Source organism: Eptesicus fuscus, chromosome 3, assembly GCF_027574615.1.
Source record: "Eptesicus fuscus isolate TK198812 chromosome 3, DD_ASM_mEF_20220401, whole genome shotgun sequence".
Classification (NCBI taxonomy): Eukaryota; Metazoa; Chordata; class Mammalia; order Chiroptera; family Vespertilionidae; genus Eptesicus; species Eptesicus fuscus.
The window spans coordinates 16,273,436-16,297,790 of NC_072475.1; the positions used below are offsets into that span (position 1 = coordinate 16,273,436).

Below are 24,355 nucleotides of genomic sequence, written 5' to 3' on the forward strand. Positions count from 1 at the left end.
TGTATTTTTCAAAGGTCAGCTGCAATGTTAACAAACCCTTAGGTTAACAAACCCTCTCTCGACCATCTTCTAATAAGTGTGAAGTTCATTGTTCCACCCCTGGTAACTTATGAGTTTAGTGATTAATGCCAGAAGAGTTATCCAGGCCTGGATCAAGATGAAGGCACAACAAGGCCCTTCCCCACAGCTCTGCCTCTCCTGTGTGCAGCTGTTGTAGTCATGGGAGGCAGAAATAGTGAGGAAAGTCTAGTCTCCTCCCATCGAGTCTTCAAGAAAGGAAGACATGCACCGCACGGTGGGAGCTTGGTGAGATGAGCAGATCCCAGCAGCTGGTCTTCGTTCTGCCCAGAAAGATGGGTGGCCAAGAAAAGAAAGGGGAGTGCTCAACATGGGCCAATCTAAGCCTCGGATGCAGCTGCCCATTCCCTCAGTCTCTGGGCAGCTGAAGAGGGGCCAATGCCCACTAATTTCTATTTTGCCTTTTAGTTTTGTCAACCATCTCTCGTTGTGAACTGCCTTAGTGAGATCTCTTGATTAACGGAAAAGGACTGGCTGGAAAAAGCTGAGGTTTAAAACGCTCTCTAACCACCACTTTCATTCTCACCACCCTCAAACAGTAATTTGTTCTCATCTTCGTGCACTGATGCAAACATAGGTGTATTTTGTCCACTTGAGAGATTTAGACAACACAAATGCTCATTCTTCAGAAACAAGAACTTTTTATTTGGTTCAAAGAAGCACAGGGACATGTGAAGACCAGATAGTTACAACTCTCTCTTGAGAAGAAGAAGCCACAAGCATTGAAGAAACCAGGGGATAAGACAGAGGAGCCCCAATTTACTCTCCCAGCCAAAGCCTTAGCAATGAACAGTGATCCATGCCCTCCAGGCGTTTTTTTCACACTAACTCATACTTCTTTCCTCGCTGAAATGTTAGTGTACTGTGCTTACCTCCACACCCATGTGACCACTCACCTGGTCCCAACTGTAAACCCCCTTCATTTGCTGATAGAGGCAAATCAGAGCTAGAAGAAAACCTTAGACAAACGATGCAGCTATCTGCCTCCAGTTTTATTCCCAAACCCCAGGCAACCCTTTGTTTTGTGGTCAAGGGAGGGACCAAATTGATTCCCGAGCCCTCAGCGAGCTACTTGTGGTTATATAGGCAACATGTGAAGACATATGATTTATAATGTATATACTGCTATTTTCATTCTAGATGGAGTATATCATTTATACAGTTATTAACAAAGCTATTACAAAATCTGTTGACTTTTAAACTAAAAACAATTGTAAGGCACATGTCTTGCACAATTGAACTTAGACAATTCTCGCCTCTAAGTAAAATATTTGAGTGGATTTATACCACAGTTAATGAAATAACTTCTTATTTCTGAAGAGATCTCCTACACCTTGTCTGATCCAAAGCAGAGAAACTGAAAGATGAACCATTTCTAGAAAGGAAACTTTTTTCCTATGGTAATATATTTATGTTTGTGAATTCAGTTGACCACAGTGATAAATTTCTTTAATCAAAACAGCATGTATTGAAAAATGAAACACCATAAAAATAAATTATTAGAACAGTCCATTTTTATCAAACACTTACATAAAGGTAAAATATATTTGCACACCGTAAATTTCAATACAATTTACATTACAGTAACTAGATTACAACTTATGTAAGGTAAAAGAAACAAAAATAACTGCTTCTGACACACATACTGCCAATGTGTTGACAGCAAGTTTATCCGCATGGCCCATTCCACTTACTTGAAGTTTGGGTACATCATTTCGCAAAAAAAAAAAAAAAAAAAAAAAAAAAAGCATGTCTCACTCCATTATTAGCACAGCGTATTTTATAAATGAAATAAACATAGAAAACTCATTTTAATATTTGCCTCAAGAGGGAGCTTACAGTTCATCTTGCAGATCCTCTGAGATTTCAAGCCATTCCAAGCTAAGGTTCTGATGCCATTCCTTATACAAACCTCTGTTTTCTTTTCTCGAGCCAGTCAATGAGTTTTTACACTTCCATGCCACTTTCTTTTCTCGTGCTTTTTGAAATCCACAGTGTGGACTGGTTTGGGCTAGTTTTTGTCCTTCCTTTACTGAAAAACATAAGAAGAAATAAGTTCAATGTAGGAGACTCCTTATCAAACTGAGCATGTCTTGGTCCAAATGGAGGTATGTATCTCAGAACTTTATTATAAAAGTGTCCTTCTAGAGATTAAAAAGTGGTGGCAGAGTAAGTGGATGCTGCACGGACATACTCCCAGGAACAAACTGGTATTACAACTAAAATACAGAAAAACTTCCTGAATAATCAACGGAAAACTTGCAAGAGAGAACCCAGACACCTGAGAACCAAAAGTGGAGAATGCATAGAGACTGGTCGGAGGGGTGGAGGCACGAAAGGGCTGGCCAGGTGCCCACAGACAGCAACTGAAGTCCCGGAGAGACATCTCAGCTATGGGGGGTACCACTGAGAACTCTGGGATCTAATCCCCACGCTGGGCCCCACAGCAGAGAGCACCAAAACTGAGGAGGGTACTCACATAACATTTGGCTGTGAAAAGTAGTGGGACCCTGTCTACCAGAGAGTAACAGCTGAAAATTCAGGCACCCTCTTAAAGGGCCAACACACAAAATTCCCTGTGGAGCCACCCACCTTGTGCTCTGGCAGAAGGAGGGTGAAGTGGACTGGAGCTGTGAGAGCAGAAGCCAAGACTGGAGATTTGGGGGACAGAGCCCAGAAGGCAGACACCCCAAGTTTCCTGGGCTGAGTCATTCCCTCACACAGCAGAGGACATCTTCCCCACACAGACATTTGCCTTGCCTGGGGGGAAGACAGTTGATACACCCTATTGGAAAACACCTTCCCTGATGCCACTAAGAGATTAAAAATAATAATTAGCCTCCAGGTAGAAGCAACTGCCCCATCTTATTGAAAAAAACTCTGCCACACCCAAGGATGATTGCCTGGGGGGCAATTCAAGTCAGAATCCTATTAGTCTATAGACAGAGGCAGTCTCTGGAGGCTTTGAGTCTTTGCCTGATCTAATTAGTCAGAAACAGCCTTTAACACCTTCCTGCACTCGCAATTGAGAGGTGTACAGGATCTACCTAATACATAGTCACAAACTCAAACATAAAGCCAAAATGAGAAGACAAAGAAACAACCCCCAAATGAAAGAACTAGAGAATTCTCCAGAAGAAGAGATAAATGAAGCAGAGATAAGAAATTTATCTGAAATAGAGTTCAGAGTAATGATGGTAAAGATGCTCAACAGCATGAAAAAGATATAGTAACTATGAAAAAAGAACAGTCTGAGATAAATATTGATATAACACAAATAAAGAACAAATTGGAAGGAATACACAGCAGATTAGGGGAAGCTGAGAGTTGAATCAGTGAATTAGAAGACAGAGTTGAAAATATCACTCAATCAGAAGACCAAAAAGAAAAAACAATTAAAAGTGTCCTTCTTCTCTCACCAGCCTACTTTTTCATTCCTACAAAACAATCCTAGATTATTCCAGTATGTGAAGATGGCAAATAGTTCATATGAAATTATGAAAAAAATAAAATAAAATCGATGGTTCTCTGTTGGATCCATCGTAGTTTAGAATTCAGACACACACACACACACACACACACACACACACACACAAATGTGTCTGACACAATGCCAAAATTTTCATTGTAATCACCACTAAATCTTAATATTTTTTTTTTGGAATATGATTTTTGAAATGTTGCATTTTGAATATTCCTCCATTAGCATGTGCTGTATTGAATGCCAAATCATCAAAATAGTGCTTTTCTCCTAAGTATAAGACCTTCCTATTCTCCTCCTCCCATCAGTTTTTGGTCCTACAATTAGGTTACCTAATCCCAGGAAGTTTAATTATTGTTTCAGTCTCTGAAAACAATGTAGGTTCAGGTGCTGATAATTTATGGGTATATGAGTTTCCCTAGATCTGAGATTAATCTTCACTCTCAGCAGATGTAGAGTTCCGATCCACATTTCCACATTCTGTGTCTCGGACTGTGCTATCTTCAACTCTCCATAAAATGTCCATTACTTAAGCTCCTGCAAACAGCCTGTTCCTTAACATACCCACATCCTATACCAGACTACTGATCAAGCTCTAGATTCCTTTTGATCTAGTTTCCTGAGAATGAGCCCTCACCTGCACAACTAATCACTTCCTGTTCCTGTGTACCGTGCTCTGTACTTCCTTCCTCCTACAGACCCTCCCAACAGCACCCTCTCCAATCCCCACAGGTCTGCCTTCTACCCATCCTTTTACTCTCTCTACCTGACCTTGCAGAACTCCTTAAAGGGGGCCAAGGAGAGGGGGAAAGAACTCTTCCTAAACAAGCCTGAGCAATATATTTTTATAATATTACTTAAATGACTTCAATTTAACTGTGAATTTGTTACTAATAAAGTAGTATGTTCCATATATATGTTTTGGAGATTTGCATCCAAATAACTAAGATCAATACATCTTTATCTATGAAGTCATCTAGAAAGGAAAATAAATCAAGCAAAGTTGATGAAAAACATGAAATTTTTTAATGGTGAAAAAGGTGATGTGATTATTACTGTAGTTTTTGTGTAGCACTCGTATTGTATTTTAAGAGTTACTACTAGTTAAGGAAACAAGAGTTATTATTTTGAACATGACATGGAAGGATAGAAACCATCATGTGTACCAGGTTGGAATTTAAATTTTCTGCAAGGCACTCAGATGATAATGGAGTTGAGTCCTTGATGATGTTTCTCCTTGCTTTCCTGGAAGAAAGGAAAAGGGGAGCATCTAAGAACGAATGAATTAATCACTACAGCTAATTTCGGCACCTAGAGGTACTTTGTTTTGGTTTATTTTTTTCACTCTGAGAATTTCAAACAATGAAAACGCCACAGATCTTCAAGATGGGAAAACCTGGAAGAGTTTTGAATGAATAGAATCTCTACAGTAACACGCACTATTTGGAAGAAGGCAAACAAACTTTAGAGAAAACTCAGTAACTGGCACTTTAGAAATATTTATCTTAGAAGTGAGAAGATCTACATAATATTTTTCAAGTTATTTTTTTCAGGCGGACTTGTTATTTACAGCTTTTCCTTAACAGTTTGGCTGGGTTATAGGGGATTTATATCTAATCCTCCCTCTACATCATTGCTTTCCATAATGATAAATCATTTTCCACAGTCTTAGGAATTAAGGGAAGAAGCTAGATATTACCACTGTCTTTATTCTGTACAAGATATTGAAAAACAATTTAAGACAGGAAATTGAACCATGACTTCCTGGTTCATAGATCGATGCTCAAATACTGAGCCACACTGGCCTGGCTATTTATTATTATTTTTCAAAATGTCTTACTTAAAAAGCCAGTAAATTATAGGTTGGATCCTTTTTAAAATGTATGTGAACGTTAGAGTTTACATCTATTTAACATTTCTCTAGAACTTTTTTTTTACTTAGTGGATTCTTTAGGGTTTATTTCAGGAAAGGAAGAAGAAAAATTAACATCAAAAGAAAAAAAAAATGATGGGGGAATTCTCCTGATCAATTTCTATTGGAAACATTCTGATATAGATGTCTAGTCCAGCAATTTTCAAACTTTTTCATTTCATGGCACATACAAACTAATTACTAACATCCGGTAGCACACCAAAAATTATTTTTTGCCAAACTGACAAGAAAAAATCAGTCAAATTTTTATTCATTCACACCAGACAGCTATTGTTGTGTTGACTATTGTCATTTTTTTTTTTTTTTTTTTTTTTACAATCTAAAGGAAAAGAAGTCAGTGCCCCTGACTAAATAGTGTGACAATGCATGTTTTAAAAATTCTTGCAGCAAACTGGTTGAAAATCGCTGGTCTAGTCTATTCTAACAAACATATTCTTATTTAAATCCAACATCTTTTCCTTTTTCCTTCCATACATATTTATATTTCCTATGTTAATTATTTTAATTGAATTGACAAATTGATACACATGGAAAAATTTTATCTCTAACTCAATGGTATGGATGAACAGATATAAAAGAATGCTCCTAAGCTTGGCCAGCATGGCTCAGTGGTTGAGCATCGACCTATGAACCAGGTGGTCACGGTTCGATTCCTGGTCAGGGCACATGCCCAGGCTGTGGGCTCGATCCCCAGTGTGGGGCGTGCAGGAGGCAGCCAATCAACGATTCTCTCTCATCATTGATATTTCTATATCTCCCTCTCCTTTCCTCTCTGAAATAAAAAAATATATATTTTAAAAAGAGTGCTCCTAGGAATCTGGCTATTAAAATGTGTCATTTTATTTCAAGCTGCCAACCAAAAAGTGACCTATTTTTACCAGTGTGCTTTATTTCCTACACTTAAAAGATCCTTTTGAAATAAAATAAGCTATGACTTGAAATTTTGAAAAAATACTACAAAGTACACCTACCCAAAATCAAGTCTTTCATTCAACTTGAGGTCAAGATTGAAAGGTTTAGCATTAATGCTTATACTTAATAAACAAGAGACAGTATAGTTGCATATGTTGCAAGCTTACAAGCATTCAGATCCAGCACATACACTAGCTATGAGCCCCAAGGCAAAGCATGTAACCCATCTCAGCCACCATCTTCTCAACTGAAAAACAGAAACTGAAGGGTACCTACTTCATATGGCTTGTGAGAATCGAATGAGATGATACATGAATCCTATGAAAAGATATATCTCACTAGATTGTATATACTGCATTGGTACTGACAGATACAAACATCAGAACTTCCTTAAGGCAAATTAAAAATATAAATTTAGGCTAATTTATAACTTTTTGAGGTATCTCTGCACATATGAATGATTTACCTTTTATGCAGCATCTGGAAACAGCAGGTTCCAAAAGCAACCAGTATCAATAAGAGCAGTGGTATTGTTGGTATGACAACATAAATGAGATTGGGAATTATGCCTACAAATGTAAAACAGCCAGTGTAAAAAGACAGTTGAAGCAGAATTCTAACACCAAAGTTATATAAAAAGTTTCCCAGAATTTAAGGTAAAATAAAATTATTATCAATAAATAGATTCTCAACAAGGTTCTTCCCTAAGTACTAAAGAGCCTAATGACATAACATATTCATGTTTGTTAAAAATCAAAATCAAAATCATACTGCATTGGTTGTCATGCTCCTATTCAATGTCCATATTTCCAAAAGTATTACTAAATCTGCTATTCAGATAGGGCTAGTTTTCATAATGTATTAATGATCTTAGCTATCTCACTTCACTAATCCTTCTTAGTTCTTATTTACAGATCCAAGCACTAATTATTAAAGAATAATAATCACTATTAAGATAATTGTTCATTTATTGGACACATAATTACCCTAACCAATAAGCTTAGTGCCATGATGATATGCAAGACTCCTGGGCATTACACCAAAATATGTAAATATTAACTGATGATATAGTCATAACCCAGTGACACAAAACTTCAGAGGCATGAAGACTTGCTCTTAATTAAATTCTAAAATGAATCCTTTTTAATCCTGTTCCATCACACTAGATCATGTTGGATATTCTCAGTAAAATAAAAAACTGAAGTCTCAGACAGCATAAAATGACCTTCTTGAACATTTTGTCAATGTCATAGGGGGAAAATATCCCTAATGTAATTATTTATTGATTATCTTTAATTAGGTTTAGATGTTCTGAATGGTTTAAAATCAGACATCTGAAAATGAAGCACACCAAGCTTTAACATCATATCCATACAGGAAAAACAAATTGAAAACTATGCATTTCGCTAGCCAATCAAAAGCAGACATCATTATTAATCTAAATAATTCTGGCCAAAGTGGACCAACCAGAGCAAACTATCCATTTAACTACATATCACTTCCTTTGTTAACAAGGGATGGTATATTAGCTGAGGTCCAGGGATGAGGTATTTTGAGGATAATATATTTTCATCAACTCCTGAGCCTCCAACAGGTAACAGGTGACTTCAAGAATTTTAAAAATTCACAAAATATTTTTTCCCTTTTCCAAATACCATCAGGATCCCTCATCTATGTTAGTGAAGAAAAAGAGACAGTATTCCCCGCTCTTTTGTGGGTTTTGGATGGCCTGTGGAAAGATTTTGAGACTTTGGGTCTTTGGCTCAATTCTCACAAAGCAGCTAGGATAAGTCACCGTTCCTGTCCAACTGGCATAGGGCCAGGCAAAAACGATTTCTGACTAACACGCCATTTGCACTGGGATTTCATTGTTTCTTTTGCAGACAGTGGTATGTTGGAGGCAGCTGGGTTGCGAGATCATTGCTTGCATTCTCCCCACCTTGCTGTGCAGTGATGTCACTTTGGTAGCTTGAAATCAGCCAGGGAGTATTTACATCAGAAAATCCCAAAGTCTACAAATCAGGTGTTTTGTTTTGTTTTTCTTTTAATATTTATTGTTGAAAGTATTACATATGTTCCCTCTTTTCCCCCATTGATCTCTTCTAGCCCAGCCCCAGGCTTTCATCACCCTACTGTCTGTGTCCATGGGTTATGCATACATGCACAAAGTTCTTTGGTTGATCTCTTTTTGTTTTATACCCACCTCACCCTGGCCAATCCTTAAACATTTCCCAGCACAACACTGTTGGCAGGCCACTGCATGTGAAAATTTACATCATAACTCCTATACATTGTTGGGGAAGTTCCTTGTAGATTCAGATTTTAATGGGGATTACTTAGTTTAGTGCTAGAAACATAACTAATCAGAAGAAAACAAAATAGGTGCTTGTATGCAAAAACTAGCTTAGCATCAGTTGTTCTAACCTAGTTCAAAAGTAAGTGTCACTAGGCCCATATTTAGTGTACCATTTCACCAAGCAACATGAAAAGTTGGGGCCAACTGGAAGCAGAGTTTAAACAGTTTCTCTTCTCCATAGAGGATTTAAAGATATGAGAACGAATTACCTGCTTCTGTAACAACCACATTTTGATGGGTGTCTTCTGGTTGGTTTGTAAAGTAAGTCTTCTCTCCAGGAGTTGTTGGCTTGATCTCTTTAGATAATAAGTACAGACATCATATGATCATATGTAGTGATCAACATAAGAAATGCAAACAGATGAAAATAAAAGTTTATTATAAAGCCATATAAACACCAGTTTTGACTTCTGAACAACTTACAGCTAAGAATTATATTTTGAATTAAAATTTACGTGCAATTATCTAACTAGAAAGTCAACATTTAATTACCTTTAAATCAAGCATCTAGTTTGTGAATCCTTGCAACCATAACCACATTAGCAATCAACAGCATGTCTACAGACAATAATATCAAAGCAGGCACGAAGCCAGGCAAAGATAACCAAGAAGCAGTGACCATAAGACTGTGAGCCACTAACTGCAATTCAACAGCAAGCAAAGATGATTTTGGTACTAATATCAGTGTAATATTTAGGTTCCTCCTCACAATAATAGTCAGCAGGAGATTGCATATGGATTGCATTTGGAATTGATGATTCAAATAATGTTCTAAGCACATTTCTATCCTATACAAATAATGCTATCCTTAGGTATTATTTCTAACAATGTCTACCTCTTTTTAAAATATGCTAATAAACTAAGGCTTGTGAGTTGTTTCTTTCCCTGGTTCTATGAGACGAGATCTCCTCAATTCCATGCCCTTAAAAGATATTGAAAATCTTACCATGACCTGGTACTGCTCTATCACCTCATTATTTTTCTAGGTCTTATTTGTTAAATTAATAGTTCAGTGACTATACTAAATTATTAATAAAATACCCTGTAAATTTGTTTTCATTTGTTCCAAAAATATAATTTCCTATTTATTTTTGTCAAGTGATGGAAAGAAAAGCACATATGTATCATCTTATATTGGTTTCAGAATAGGAAATCATTTCTTATTTTTTAATATATTTTTTATTTATTTTTTACAGAGAGGAAGGGAGAGGGATAGAGAGTTAGAAACATTGATGAGAGAGAAACATCGATCAGCTGCCTCTTGCACAAACCCTACTCGGGATGTGCCCCCAACCAAGGTACATGCCCTTGATCGGAATCAAACCTGAGACCCTTCAGTCCGCAGGCTGACGCTATATCCACTGAGCCAAACCAGTTAGGGCAGGAAATCATTTCAATGTAATGTTTACTACTCTGACCGACCACATAGTCTCTATTCATTGGGAGTTTAATCATATACCATCCTGTAATAATATTTATTATCATTATGTACGTATTTCACCCTGACCCTTTAATAGGCTCCACTAGGTTTCAGATACAGTCCTACCCTACACTCATTCTTCTGCAGAACTCATTTAGGTACTCTGTGCCTATCTCAACTGGTATTTGCTGAACAAATAATACAGATATTATGTAATTGATCAACACAGAACTTGTCAGTTTAAAAATAATTTTAATAAAATTTAATTTAATGCAGTTGTTGATTAAGTAATGACATTTTAGAAACATAATTCCATACATGTTATTTTTAATGTCTAATAACAAGAGTATATAGTGCAATTTAAATAAATACAAAAATTAGATTCAGATGTATCTCCATAAAAATGCATTTGGGTAAAATTGGTAGACCTATAGAATAGATATGCAGCTCATAGGACAATAACAAAAATGATGGCAAAAAGAGCTCTTTCAAAATCAACACTCCAGAACCAAGATGGCGGCATAGTTAAACAACTAATCTGCTGCCTCACACAACAATTTCAAAAATACAACTAAAAGACAAAAACGTCTACCACCCAGAACCACGGGAAAGCTGGCTGAGTGGAAGATTTACAACTAAGAAGAGAAAGGAACACAATCGCTGAAAAGCTGAGGTATGGAGGCGCGTGAATCGGGCCGGCGGCGGGCAGCTGGGTGCGCGGCTTTTCTTCAACCCGCAGGGAGACAAGCTCCCGATCACTCTGAAATCCAGTTTCTGGGGACACTCGGGGGACCCAGGCACCTACGGGGAGAAGCTGGACTCTCGGCCATCAGGTCAGAAAGTGAGAGTGACTTTTTTGCAGAGGTGCGCCCAGCAATCATTGTTTACTGCGCTGGAGTGCAGGGCGCAGGGACTTGGAAAAGTGGAAAGGCAGAGACAGCTGACGGCAGCCATTGCCGTTGGCCACGCCCCAGCCTAGTGACGCCCTGAGACCCCGCCCAGCCCTGAGACCCCGCCCCGCACATTCTACAAACCCGCCCAGGCTCCACTCAGCAGCTTTTGCATATAAATGGCCTGTTCTGGGGCAGCTCAACCAAATTAACTGCAGCTCCAGTCAGACTGCTCCAAAACCGCCCAAGCAAAGGAGGAGAAAACTAGCCCTTGCTGTAGCTCCTGCTGGGGGACACACAGTACACAAGGGTACACCAAGAGTGTCCACCTCAAGTAACTGGGAGGCTGACCCATTGAACCAATAGGACACCTTGTACACAAAACTACCCTACCAACTTAGGGAAGCAGAGAATATGAGAAGGCAAGGAAACAGATCACAAACCAAAGAAATGGAGGAGAACAAGCAACTGGACATAGAGTTCAAAACCACGGTTATAAGGTTTTTCAAGAATTTCATGGAAAAGGCCGATAAATTCAATGAGGACCAACTAGAAATTAAACATACACTGACTGAGATAAAAAATATTATACAGAGACCCAAAAGCAGACTAGAGGATTGCAAGAATCAACTCAAAGATTTGGAATACAAAGAGGCCAAGGACACTCCTCCAGAGAAGCATGAAGAGAAGAGAATTCAGAAAGTTGAAGATAGTGTAAGAAGCCTCTGGGACAACTTCAAGCGAACCAACATCAGAATTATGAGGGTACCAGAAGAAGAGAGAGAGCAAGATGCTGAAAACCTATTTGAAGAAATAATGAACGAAAACTTCCCCCACCTGATGAAAGAAATAGACTTACAAGTCCAGGAAGCGCACAGAACCCCAAACAAAAGGAATCCAAAGAGGACCACACCAAGACACATCATAATTAAAATGCCAAGACCAAAAGACAAAGAGAGAATCTTACAAGCAGCAAGAGAAAAACAGTTAGTTACCTACAAGGGAGCTCCCATACGATTATCAGCTAATTTCTCAACAGAAACCATGCAGGCCAGACGGGAGTGGCAAGAAATATTCAAAGTGATGAATAGCAGGAACCTACAACCAAGACTACTCTACCCAGCAAAGTTATCATTCAGAATTGAAGGGCAGATAAAGAGCTTCACAGATAAGAAAAAGCTAAAGGAGTTCATCACCACCAAACCAGCATTATATGAAATGCTGAAAGGTATTCTTTAAAAAGAGGAAAAATAAGAAGAAAGATAAAAATTATGAACAACAAATACATATCTATCAACAAGTGAATCTAAAAGTCAAGTGAATTAAAAATCTGAGGAACAGAATAAACTGGTGAACTTAATAGAATCAGGCATAGAATGGGAGTGGATTGATAATTCTCAGGGGGAAAGGGGTGTCTGTGTGGGGAGTATGGGAAGAGACTGGACAAAAATCATATACCTATGGATAAGGACAGCGGGGGGGGGGGAGGTAAGGGCAGAGGGGGGGTAGGAACTGGGTGGTGGGGAGATATGTGGGGGAAAAGGAGAAACAATTGTAATCTGAACAATAAAGATTCATTAAAAAAAAAATGATGGCAAAGAGAACAGGCAAACTCAGAAGTAAATTATTCACTTTGGATATGACTTGTCATTCCTAGATGGTATGTTGGAGCAGAAAGAGAAGATTAAGTCCAAATTAAACAGTAGTTCTGGTATAGTTAGAGAAATAATTAAAGTTCAAAATAATTTGTGTTATAATTTGTAAATTTTAAGTAGGCCCACTGCTTAATTCTCCAAGTCTCTCACTAAAGAGCTAACCATAAATTCACAAAATATAAATATTTGAAGATTTAGGGAGACTATAGGAGATAAAGGAAAAAATAATTTTATGTTTACAATGCTCTTCCATGAGTAATATAAATCTAGATTATCTAATACAAAACAAGCCAAGAAGATTCTGAGATTATAGTGTCCTGAATAATGTAACTATGAAGGCCAAAATAAATAAATAAAATAAAATAAACAAATACACTTAGGTCAAATTTTTCATCTAAAAGCTCAAAAAAGAAGACAATATTGTATTAAGAAGATTCTATAATATAATCTATTTAAGAGTTTTGAGTACATACAGTTGCAAATAGAAACTACCAGAGAATTTCAACTTTATATTTTTTTAAGAAAAGAAAAGAAGACAAAAAACAAAAGTGTAACAGATTTAGCTTTGTAAAGGCTTCTAAAAGGGTAATGATGGATTTAGCAACCCAGGGGCTGCTAAAGAATAAACTCACCAGGGAGAGAAAGTTGGCTAATATACTCAAGAGCAGGATAAACATGACAGAGAAGTAAATCTAATTCAACTAATCCCTTGTGCTTCACGGTCTTATGAGAAAAAGGAATCATGTAATTTCAAGAGAATAATGGAAATAGCAGCACTTGATTATGATTGCCTTCCATGAGTACATGAGGTCAAGTAGACAGAAGAGTTAAAATGTATTTCCAAAAACTGAGGAGACAAATAGCTCCAAAAGAAATCCCAAAGCCTAAGTATCTAATTTGACTCCCTTAAATTATTATTTAAAATTAGTTTATAGAGTTTTGATTAATCTCTCTTTTGGCCAAATATCAATTCAGTTGAGCTGTCTTATTCAAAGTAATTCAAATTTACTATTTCCATAGGAAACTACACTGCAGTTAGCTTAGGTCAATGCAATCTTCTCATTTGCTGCATAGGGCAACGAATTAGAGACTTTAGCAAAAGCTGATTAAGGAGGCATATTTCAAAGAATGAGGAGCACAGCAAGAACATGGCACATGTCCCTGCTTTTTTTCACGATGGTTGGTTCAATGAGCTATGACCACTTTGATATTCACTGAAGAGTATGTGCCAAGAATCATGCCATGAAATCCTGAGGTAATGTTCCTTTGATCCCTTAAATTCCCCAGATGATCACCCAAAGAACTGTTGCTCAGATGTGTAAATCTATGGGTGCTTTGGTGACATACCTCCTTCACATACACCATACTGAATATTTAAAATATTTTAAAATAGATGTTTATTTTTCATTAAATCAATTTACAAAAACACAATTTGACCTTCATATTGGAAATGATTATTTCCTCTTAAAGACACCTTCCCGGATGTTTCTAGGTACTTCCTAGATGTTTCTAGTGACTGTAGTTTCTATTTCTAGTGACTCTAGTTTCTATAGTTTCTAGTTACTCTGGTCCTCACTCTGTGGCAGCTTGCCCTGTAGCACACAGTGGGCTTCAGGACACTGCATGACAGGACAAGCTGCAGAGTACAGTCACGTTTCACAGCAGAAAAACAAAAAGAGCCAAAGGTAGCAAAGCCTAAAGATAAGACAATACAAGCAGATATGCACAAAATCTGTTATGTCAGTTTGCAATACATCCTACCTGGTTCATACTTGCAGATGTAATTGTGCTTCATGTTGCACCTGTCGTCATTCCACTGGTAAAGGTAGGGGCCTCCAAGGCCAGGATTGGCTGTAGGTTGATGATACATCACAACGCACTTTTCACTTCCACAGGAAGGTTCATCCGTATACCAGTTTCTGAAAATACAGGGTGGGGCAAAAGTAGGATTACAGTTGTTCATGTAGAAAAATAATGCAATAATTAATAAATAACAATGCAGTAATTTATAAATAATAATACAGTGATTAATAATAGTACAATGATTAATAAACTAACACAATGATTATCCTACCTAATAATAGACAAATATGCAAATTGACTGTACCTTCGCTATGCCCAGGCCACGCCCACCAGCCAAAGCCATGCCCACCAGCCAATCAGGGTGGGTATGCAAATTACCCCCACCAAGATGGCAGTTAATTTGCATACGCTGAGGGAGGGAGGCGTGAAGACTGAAGACAACTTAGAAGGAAGAGGGAGGAAAAGCAGAAAGCAAGGTGGCTGCCAGAGGGAAAGCCCGGGTGGGGCGGGGCGGGGTGGGGGCGGGGCAGGCGGCAGCAGCGTGCAGGTTCTTCCTGCAAATGGGCTACTAGTTAAATAATAACACAAGAACTGGGTTCCACATACTGAAAACCTACTCTTGTCCCACTCTGTAGAGAGCAGCAGGAACACTTCTAAGTGATGTCGCCTGTTCTATTCTGACATCCCCTACAGGGAGCAGAAATCTCCCTTAGGAGCCGACTCACCGATACTGGGAGCCGCTGCCATCTGACCAGCGGTAGAGATCTGGGCAGGCACCAGACGCTTGCCCCTCTCCACTCCTCCAGAGGCCTATCCAGAAGTCGCCATCAGAAATCCCTGTGCCTGGTTTTGTCAGGTTTTGCAACATGCTTTCTATCAACTTCTGTTCTGCTGCGTTCTCCAGGCTGAGCAGGGCTCCCCCCTCACTCTCACAAGCCAGGCGCGCCTCCTGGAAGCTCACTCGGCTGGACAGTTCCTGGAAATAGGCCATCTTGTAGCAGGGGTGCTTGTAGTCAGCAAAACACACCTTTTGGCCTGAAAAGCAAGCAAGCAAACAAACAAACAAAACAGATGATTTAAACACACAGGCAACAAAACAAAAAAATTGATTTAAAAAACAATCTCAAAATTGAATTTCACATACGCCTACATATTAAGAGAATGAATTTCCCTGAAGTCATACTATGAATAGGCACGATCATGCCGAGTCATAATGAAGCCATAGTGTATGGGACTTAGCTAACTCTACCAGCAATGGTATATTTTATTTACACCCTCCCCCGTTTTACCCCCAAACATGTAAGCCAAGATGATACAGACTCTCCCCCATGGTCAAGCTGTTTTGTTTCTCATTATCTTCTTTGGTTCACCTCTTACCTCTGGTTGTCAACTTCACAAACGGCCAGGAACCCCTCTCTGTCACTGTTCCTTATCTCCAACCTGCTGCCCATGGCGTACACCACTCTTAGTCTTTGTCTGATTTCTCTTAGGTGTAGCCTTGGAAAATAGACTATCATACTATTTTATGTAAAATTAAGTTAAATGACTTTATGCTAAGAAATTAAGCACAAAGTTTTACTGCTTTCTTATAGTTCATCTGCAGGAGCATTATTTCTCTTGAGATTGAAGGCTTTTTTCACCGTGTATTTAATTTTGTAGCTGAGCCAGAAAACTTGTCAGTAATGGTGGCTGGAGGTGTTGCTGTACTTAAACACTGGGAACAAAATAAAGCATCCCAGATTTACACTTTTAATTACAGTTTATCACCCTGAGCCAGTGCCAGTAACAGATCCCTTCTTCTAGAGTCAGCAACTAATCACCTCTGATGATACGCAGAGGCAGGAGGGAGCGGAAATCAGCGCAAGGCCTCAGCGCAAGGCCATTCACCTCACAACAGTGTTTGAGTGACAGGCATCCAATAACTTGACACAAGCAGAGAACAGCCAACTAATAAAATGGCAGCCAGTTGTCCTCTGTCTCATTAACCCTGAACTGGACCCAGGAGCAACACACTGAATCATATGAACAAATTAGCAGACTGCCCCAACTAATTGTTAATGAAAAATAGCAGGCAGGTATGAATGCCCTCAGGAAACTGGAATTAAAGATTGACTTCAAATGGACAAATCCGTCAGAAACATTCATTGAGCGATGATTATGGACGCCCCAATGATTGGTCCTAGCATAATTGTTATTTAAAAAAGTTTCTCCTGATCTACTATTGGGTTTTGAGATGACTTCATTATTAAAAAGTGTTGTTTTCTGGTAATAGTTTAACAATGCCATTAAGCCTCGTGGTTTTTATGCCTATATTTTCACTTCTGGTAATATGCTAGCAATGCCATGAAGCCTGGTGATTTTTATGTCTATATTTTTAAATCAAGCTCTGCTTCCATTTTCATCTTCTGCATCCTTTACATACTTCTAAGTTTCAAAATATCTCTCAACGGCATTCCCTTGAGGTTTCAATTTGTTTAGTTTTTCATTCTAAGAAATCTCAGTCTTGGATTTGATTCCAGTACTTCTAAAATAGTAACCTTGTCCAACAAGATTGTTTTGCAAGATGTCAAAAAGCCAAATTAAAAAAAAATGATTAGCTAGAAGTTTTAATAAGTAAAAGTTATTTATGTAACAAATATATACACATTCAGAGGATGCGTATGTATGATTTATATGCTAAAAGCCTGTGCTCATTATCTTTCCTATATTAAAAATAAATGCAGCACAGACTTAGTATTTATGGTGAGAGTACAAAAATGATGAGACTAAACTTATTTATAAAATTAAGATAGTGCTTCTAATTAGACAGCTTTTGGTGTCATGAGAAAATTCCTATTGCCACTATTAGCTATTAGCAAAGTATAAATGTCAGTCTGTAGAGAAATAATAATAATAAGAGAAAATCCATAGACTGGGGTTATATTTAAAATAATTAACAACTAATACTGCCCGGGCCCTGGATGATAGCCAATCCTGATGCTCGCTGTGGCTGTGGCTGGGGATGATGGAGTGGTCCGGGGTCCTGGGCCAGCGGGTGGAGACTGCGGTGGCTGCATTGCAGGGGATCTCTCAGAGAGTCGGGACAGTGGCCAATTACCCACTACAGATAGGCATTGACTCCAACGTGTATTGATTGAATATCAACTGTGTCCACAGACTTTGAACTGAAAAGTCACTAGCAGTTCAGATCTAGCATGGCAGTTTCCAGGAAATTATGGAAACATTGCAGTTTTTTTAATGATATACATATATCATAGTCAGTTAAAGCTGACGCTGTGAACTTCTTCACCTCCAGTTGTACTTCACTACTGATTTCCACCTTCTCAGGCAAATTTAGTCCATGTTGCAGCAAAAGAAGTAGCTATTGAACTGCTCACTGTCATTTCAGCTGACCACACTGGGCTGTCATCGCAGTGGAACTCCAACAGCTGGGAAACAGATGTTGCCCTGATTCCCAGAAAAGTCCCATTAATACGGATCTGCTGGAAGCAACTTTTCCCACTTCTGTAAAGGCTAATATTCCTAGAGAACCATTATGGTTCCCTCCCTTCTCATTCTGTGAGATCCCAGAGAGAATTTCCTCTTCTCTTACTTCTAAATGTTATATTCAGATAAAATCTTCCACCCACCACTTTGAAATACAGGAGTTCTAATCTTCCATCTATTCCATCTACTTCATCTAACCTTCTATCGACTAGTCTACTACCCATAACATATTCAGATAAATATTCAGATAATGGTGTAACCGTTTTTGCTACACGAAGGCTAACTTGATACTATCGAACAATAATTTACTAAATGTTACTTAGCATCTGTAGTGAGAAATAGCCTTTGCTTGTTGGCTTAGTTACAAGAGAGAGAAAAGACCTTCTACCTAGGAGTCTATACCTATTGGTTTCTCTCTCTCTCTCTCTCTCTCTCTCTCTCTCTCTCTCTCTCTCACTGTCACACACACACACACACACACACACACATACACACACACACACCTACATATGTACCCAGGAACTTTTATTTAGAGATCATTCTCAGTATTGCCTATTAAAATAAACATTCCTATCAATATCAGAGCCAAGACTGCGCTATTTCCATGAATATATGACTTTGTATTATTTTTTTCTTAGTCATTAAAATTCCTTTAGAGCTAAATTTTGGCAGAGTTTTCAATGCTTTTGGCAATAATGTAAAAGTGGGGCCAAACTCATAAATGGCATTGCAGTTTACTTTTTTCTCCCTGAATAGAAAGGGATCTTGGTGTTATTTTGCTTATATATATTAACTTTCTGACAGGTGAGTCCTCAGTGTGTTAGGAAAGTAGTTACATTTTTCTTAGACCTCATACTATAATCATATATTATCAATATTAACTAAATATTGAATTTATATCCCATTATTCAGTAAAATGTATAAGACATTTTATGAATTCCTGTTGTTCAGTTATGGCCTACCTTAGGAGGCCCAGAAAAAGTTGTACAAAAGAGGATCTACATGATAAACCCAAACCAGGCTGACTGGATTTCAAACAGTTGATCAGAATCGCACAAAAGAATTTGTTTTTCATAATTCTTTCTTACTCCCCTCAAAAATCACACTGATAAGTATGCTGATACTACAATATACAGTGTCACATGACCTCTGATGGCAATGCTGACACTTTTGAACTAGAAAGAAAGGGAAAGCTATTGATTCCATGTTTTGTTTCAGGGTTTAATATAACACCAACTTCTTAAGAATTTTCCTTATGAAAATGTTTTGTAATAATAAACTTCATTTTTGCAACAGAGGCAGTATGATGCCATGAGCTGCATAGTGCACTATGAAGATGTGCTGGAATCCATTTCCTACGTTGGTAAACAAAACAAAACGGCAGTCTTTGGTCATTTGGTGAACGGTGGTGCAGCTGCAAGCCCTACCTCTCCAGCTAGGAAATACCACACGCTTCCTGACAAGGAAATGAGATTTCTTTTTTAATTAAAAAAAATCTAATATTTAAAATCAAGATCTAAATAACAAATGGTAAACCATTTGTGTGACTTAAGATTTCAAGCATTCAATCAATCAGAACTGGCTTGGAATCCCAGAGTTCTACTTGAACTGTGGGGACATTGAGGACATTAATGTTTTCTTTCCTAAAAAGTGAGAGTGGCCCTGGCTGGTTTGGCTCAGTGGATAGAGCGTCAGCCTGCATACTGAAGGGTCCTGGGTTCGATTCCAGCCACGGGTACATGCCCGGGTTGCAGGCTCGATCCCCAGCAGGGGGCAGCTGATCAATGATACTCTCTCATCATTGATGTTTCTATCTCTCTCTCCTTCTCCCTTTCTCTCTGAAATTAATAAAAAATACATTTTAAAAAAGTGAGAGTGGTTATGACTTTTAAAGAGATAAGAATCATAATAGTAGCCTGGCATTTATCAAGAGCTTAATACGCAGGGCCTCAATGTTAGCACAATCCATGCCTTTGGGTAAATTAGGAAAATGTCTCTCCTAGAGATATAGGCTGTTCAGCTAGAAAATAAATAAATAAATAATGTTTTTTTTCTGTAGGTGGCCTCAGCTCCAGGCACAGGGCTGGCCACGCGGGGTCCGTCTCACAGCTCTTTGAAAGTCAAGTAATTTTCCCAAATTCACACAGCTCACCAGTGGTGAACTCAGGGCTGAGAACCAGAGAGCCAGGCTCCACAGTTCATGCATTTACCCAGATTTCCATGCGGCCCCCAGAGGTGTCTCAAATAGAACCTTTTTTCTAAGGTGAAAGATTTCATAGATAAAGGGATTGATGAATATATTCATTATTTGTGTTTTCCATGTTATAATTATTAGTATTATCCATTAGTATTATCCATACATACAATAATTATTAGTATTATCCATTAGTATTATCCATACATACTATCCATTATTGATTACTGGGTGCCTAATATGTGCAAGGGGTTGTGCCTTGAGAGTTTGTTTCTAAGCAGATTGTGGATTTTCTCGTACTGAACATTTAGCCACACGATTAATATTGGAACATCGATCTAGTATTTTCAGACCCTATATGTCTTTAATGATTGTTGTATCAAGCCCCTTTTTCCTCCAAATAAAACAAACAAGACCCAAGCTGATTTTCCCGCCAATTATAAGGAGGGTAACTAGAATCAAGTTGTCAGGCCATGTTGTATCAGCCCTAATGTGTGAAAGAAACAGTCTCTCCTGGCAGTGTATGCATCCAGCCACCTAGCACAGAGCACCGTCACAAAAAGTAACTATTGTTAGTGAGGACATCAGCCAGATTTCCGCTTGCACCCCTTTATTAAACAACACTGCTTCTTTTCTTGTGTTAATGGAATAGATACTGCCATCTCCAGGAAAAAGAGTTCTAAAAACAAAGCCATAAAATGCTGAACAACAGCAGTTAGGAATTAATGGCTATGATGAATGTGCAGTTTATTAAATGACTAGCAATAAGATTAATTTGTTCCTTCTTGCCCAAGAGATGCTTAAAGTAATTGCATCTTTGAAAACTGCACCGTCATCACTTTATGCTTTTGATGATGTCATGGAATAATTCCACCAGAGGCTGGGATAACAATTCTTTGTATCTCCTTTGCTATTATGTTAATCTGCTGGCTACTGATCATCACCATGATTTTGCAGTATTCTGTGGCTTCTGTGTGATAAAGAGAGAGGTCTCTACACCATCCACTCTTCTAAATAAAATATTTGCCAATTTTAATAAGTTCCAATTAATACGTATTAAAATGTTCTGCAGAAATTTGGAGGTACCATGAAACATACTCAGTGCCATTTTGCAGCACAAACAGGTTGGGGATCACTGCTGTGTGCACTAAAAAAAAAAAGAGGGAGAGAGTAAAAGAAAAAAAAAAGAAATGTTACTTCAAAACACTTCATATGTTTAAAAATATCCACATGCTCTTCAAATACATCTTCCCATCTTTGGAACCTGAATTTTGAACTCTTCGTTTTCATATGTATCTCTGTGTCCTTAAGTAAAATCCTCTTACCTTTGTCCTAAGGATTCCATTACCTACCAGTCACTTGACAAAATTAAATGGCTGCAGCCCCCGGAGGTACTCTCTACACATCTGTGTTCAGCAACAAACCGGTACAGATCTAAGACCCTAAAAGTAGTTCCCCACGTAGAACCATACATTCACTACGTACCACCTGATAGTTATCCTCATGATTGGATATTTGTATTGTATATCCACGCATCAAAATAAGCCTGGCCTCTGACCTGTAAAAATACTTTTCTACTACTGCTAGATGCTATGAACTCTTACAGGGAAGATGATGATGATGAAGTTGTTTGAAATGCTTTTTAAAAATATTTTCACTTCCTTTATAAATAATGCTCTCAATTTTGAAAGGATGATGCATTTTAAAGTACTGGGAAGTATCTTATAATGGAATATTTTAAAGTACTAAGATGAGAATTTCTGTGAAGGATTATTTTATGAGTTCCTGTCATTTTTCTGGGATGAAATTATAAATAGCTGTATTAGTACTTAATAAATAGGAAATGTACTTATCATATTGTAAATATATTCCTAATGATGGTCCCAAGGAACTTGTTGCAGTCAACAGACACTTGAGGATTTTGGTAGATGGTCCCTAGTGGCATGAAAAAGTTGATGCAGCACTCAAAACTCAACACTGACCAGGCAGACATTAGACCTGCTACTTCCAAAATGTCCAGATTTAAACTGTTCTGTCCTCATGCCATTTTGTCTGAAATACATATTTTTTAAAAGATAGTCTTCAAAGCATAAAATCGCAAATCGATTTATAATGCTTAAATGTCAATGTGAATGTGTATGGCCAAAGACAATTCAATTATTCATAAGAAAAACTTAATTGTTTTAATACCAAGCCAACATCATCATTTATGCTAAATCAAATAGATCATGTTCAGTTCATGAGAAATTTTCCAGATGTCACCTGCAAGATGCCTATAAATAACAGAAAAAAAAAACAGCAAAAGGTTTATAACAATTTATGCAATAACAATGCAGAATAAATTTTCACCAACAATTTTCAAGTTCTAATTTTAATCATATATATTTTCCCTCCCTTGCAAAGTTTAAGACATACAAACAAGAATACACCGAAAAGATACTAGTTAATTCAAAGAAGAAGTGTTTCTATGTGTTTACAAAACACCTTATGCTCAATGCCTGATCTTTGCTCTTCATTCCTTTGCAAGAATCTTTCTTATAAACACAAAGGCAGTTAGATATGTATAATTCAGATGAGTCCAAATAGTAAACTTTCTCCTCAAAGTTAAATTGGGGGGGGGGGAGGGGGGCGGGGATGAGCTAATGTAATGGCTTCTATAACATCCTTTTTCATACTGTAGTGTTTTCCTTTTTAAAATGTTGAACCAGATTCTCTCCCCCCCGCCCCCAAAAAAAGCAAGCAGCTATTGCATTTCCAAATGACACTTCACAATGTATTTAATTCCAGTGTCTCCAGAGTGCCAAAAAGGTAGTCGAGAGTGAAAGACAACCAGACATTCAAGAATTATATCCTGAAGATGTAGGACATCACATATTGCTGAGGGGAAGATCAGTAACAATTAAGCTTAAGATGCCAGTTTCTAAAGGTCTGGCTTCACTACTGATTAAGTTGCCGTCATCCGTCATCTCTCTCTACCTCCAGGACACCTGTTCTAAGATGCACAGACTGTGAAAAGGAATCTGTGCTTTTTACATGAAAAAAAAAAACCTCCCCGCATTGAAAACACATGCCCATATACAGTCAACAAACATTCGTCGCAACACTTTCATTAGCATCACAGGAGATTTCAATAAAGGAGCTGTCTGTGCTCAATTTTCAGTAAGGCCCTAGTCACGCTTTAGAGAATCTTCCTGGGTTTTTTTTTTTTTTTTTTTAAGAGACCTTCCCCAAAAGTAAGAAAGAGTGAGTCAAATATAAATGGCTCAGCAACGGGCGCGTGAAAGTCGAAGGGAAAGAAAAATCAGAGCGAACGCTGGGAAGCTGGCCAGTGCTGATGCATGACCCTTGCACGGACTCCGCAGACATAACTGGGCACCTGCTGGGAGCATGAACCTGCAGGCAGTCGTCGCCATGTATGTACCTCAGCCCAACTCCAGCCTACCTCATGTTCTGAGAGGTCCCCAACTTGGGGTGAGGTGCGCAAAGGCAGGGCAGCACGCACCCTGACCAGCCCCCCCTGTTCTTTGTCAGCCTCCTGAGAACAAAGGCTGCGTGCCCAGGGGTCCCCCACCGACTCGCGGCGCGCAGATCTGTCCCAGATCCTCCCAGAGAACTCGGGGTGGGGACTGCAGCGGGGCCAGGCCCCCCGGGGGAGGCGTCCCTGCAGCGCCTCTCCGTCCCCAGGCTCCGCAGTACCCCACCCCTGCCGCAGGTGCCCAGCCCTGCCCTGCGACCAACTCTCTTGCAAAGAAAGTGGAAATAAATTACTCCCGGAGAAAGCCGCGCTGCTCGCGATGAAGCCCAGCTCGTTTCGCAGCTATGGAACCAAGCACTTCCGAAATTTTTAAACTTTTTTTTTTGCGTGTATTTTGAGGGGCAGAGGAGAACGCACAGCGCAATCCAGCTTCCCACGCCTCCTCCCTCCCGGCTCCCTACCCCGCACAGCTTTCCAACCCCGGGGGAGACCGTCCACCCTGGGACCGGCTGCCCCGCCCCGCCCTCGCCCGCGAGCCCCAGGGTCCCAGATCCCTGCTCGTCTGGTTGGCGAGCGGGTGGCCCCAGACTCACCGCTGACCACCCGGCGACAGAAGGCTCCGTGGCCGCAGAGCAGAGCGGCGCCCAGCAGCAGCGAGACCACGCGGCTCAT

The 24,355-nt window shown here is 38.9% G+C and overlaps 1 protein-coding gene across 1 annotated transcript; it reads right to left on the reverse strand.

Moving 5' to 3' along the window:
* Positions 1–1,988: 1,988 nt before the first annotated feature.
* CHODL (chondrolectin) lies at positions 1,989–24,355 on the reverse strand. Its single transcript, XM_008145606.3, has 6 exons — positions 24,277–24,355; positions 15,254–15,563; positions 14,487–14,644; positions 8,970–9,056; positions 6,871–6,973; positions 1,989–2,110 (listed from the first exon to the last, which is right to left on the reverse strand). The coding sequence occupies exons 1-6, from the start codon at positions 24,353–24,355 to the stop codon at positions 2,026–2,028; spliced, it is 822 nt and encodes a 273-aa protein (XP_008143828.2). The 3' UTR covers positions 1,989–2,025.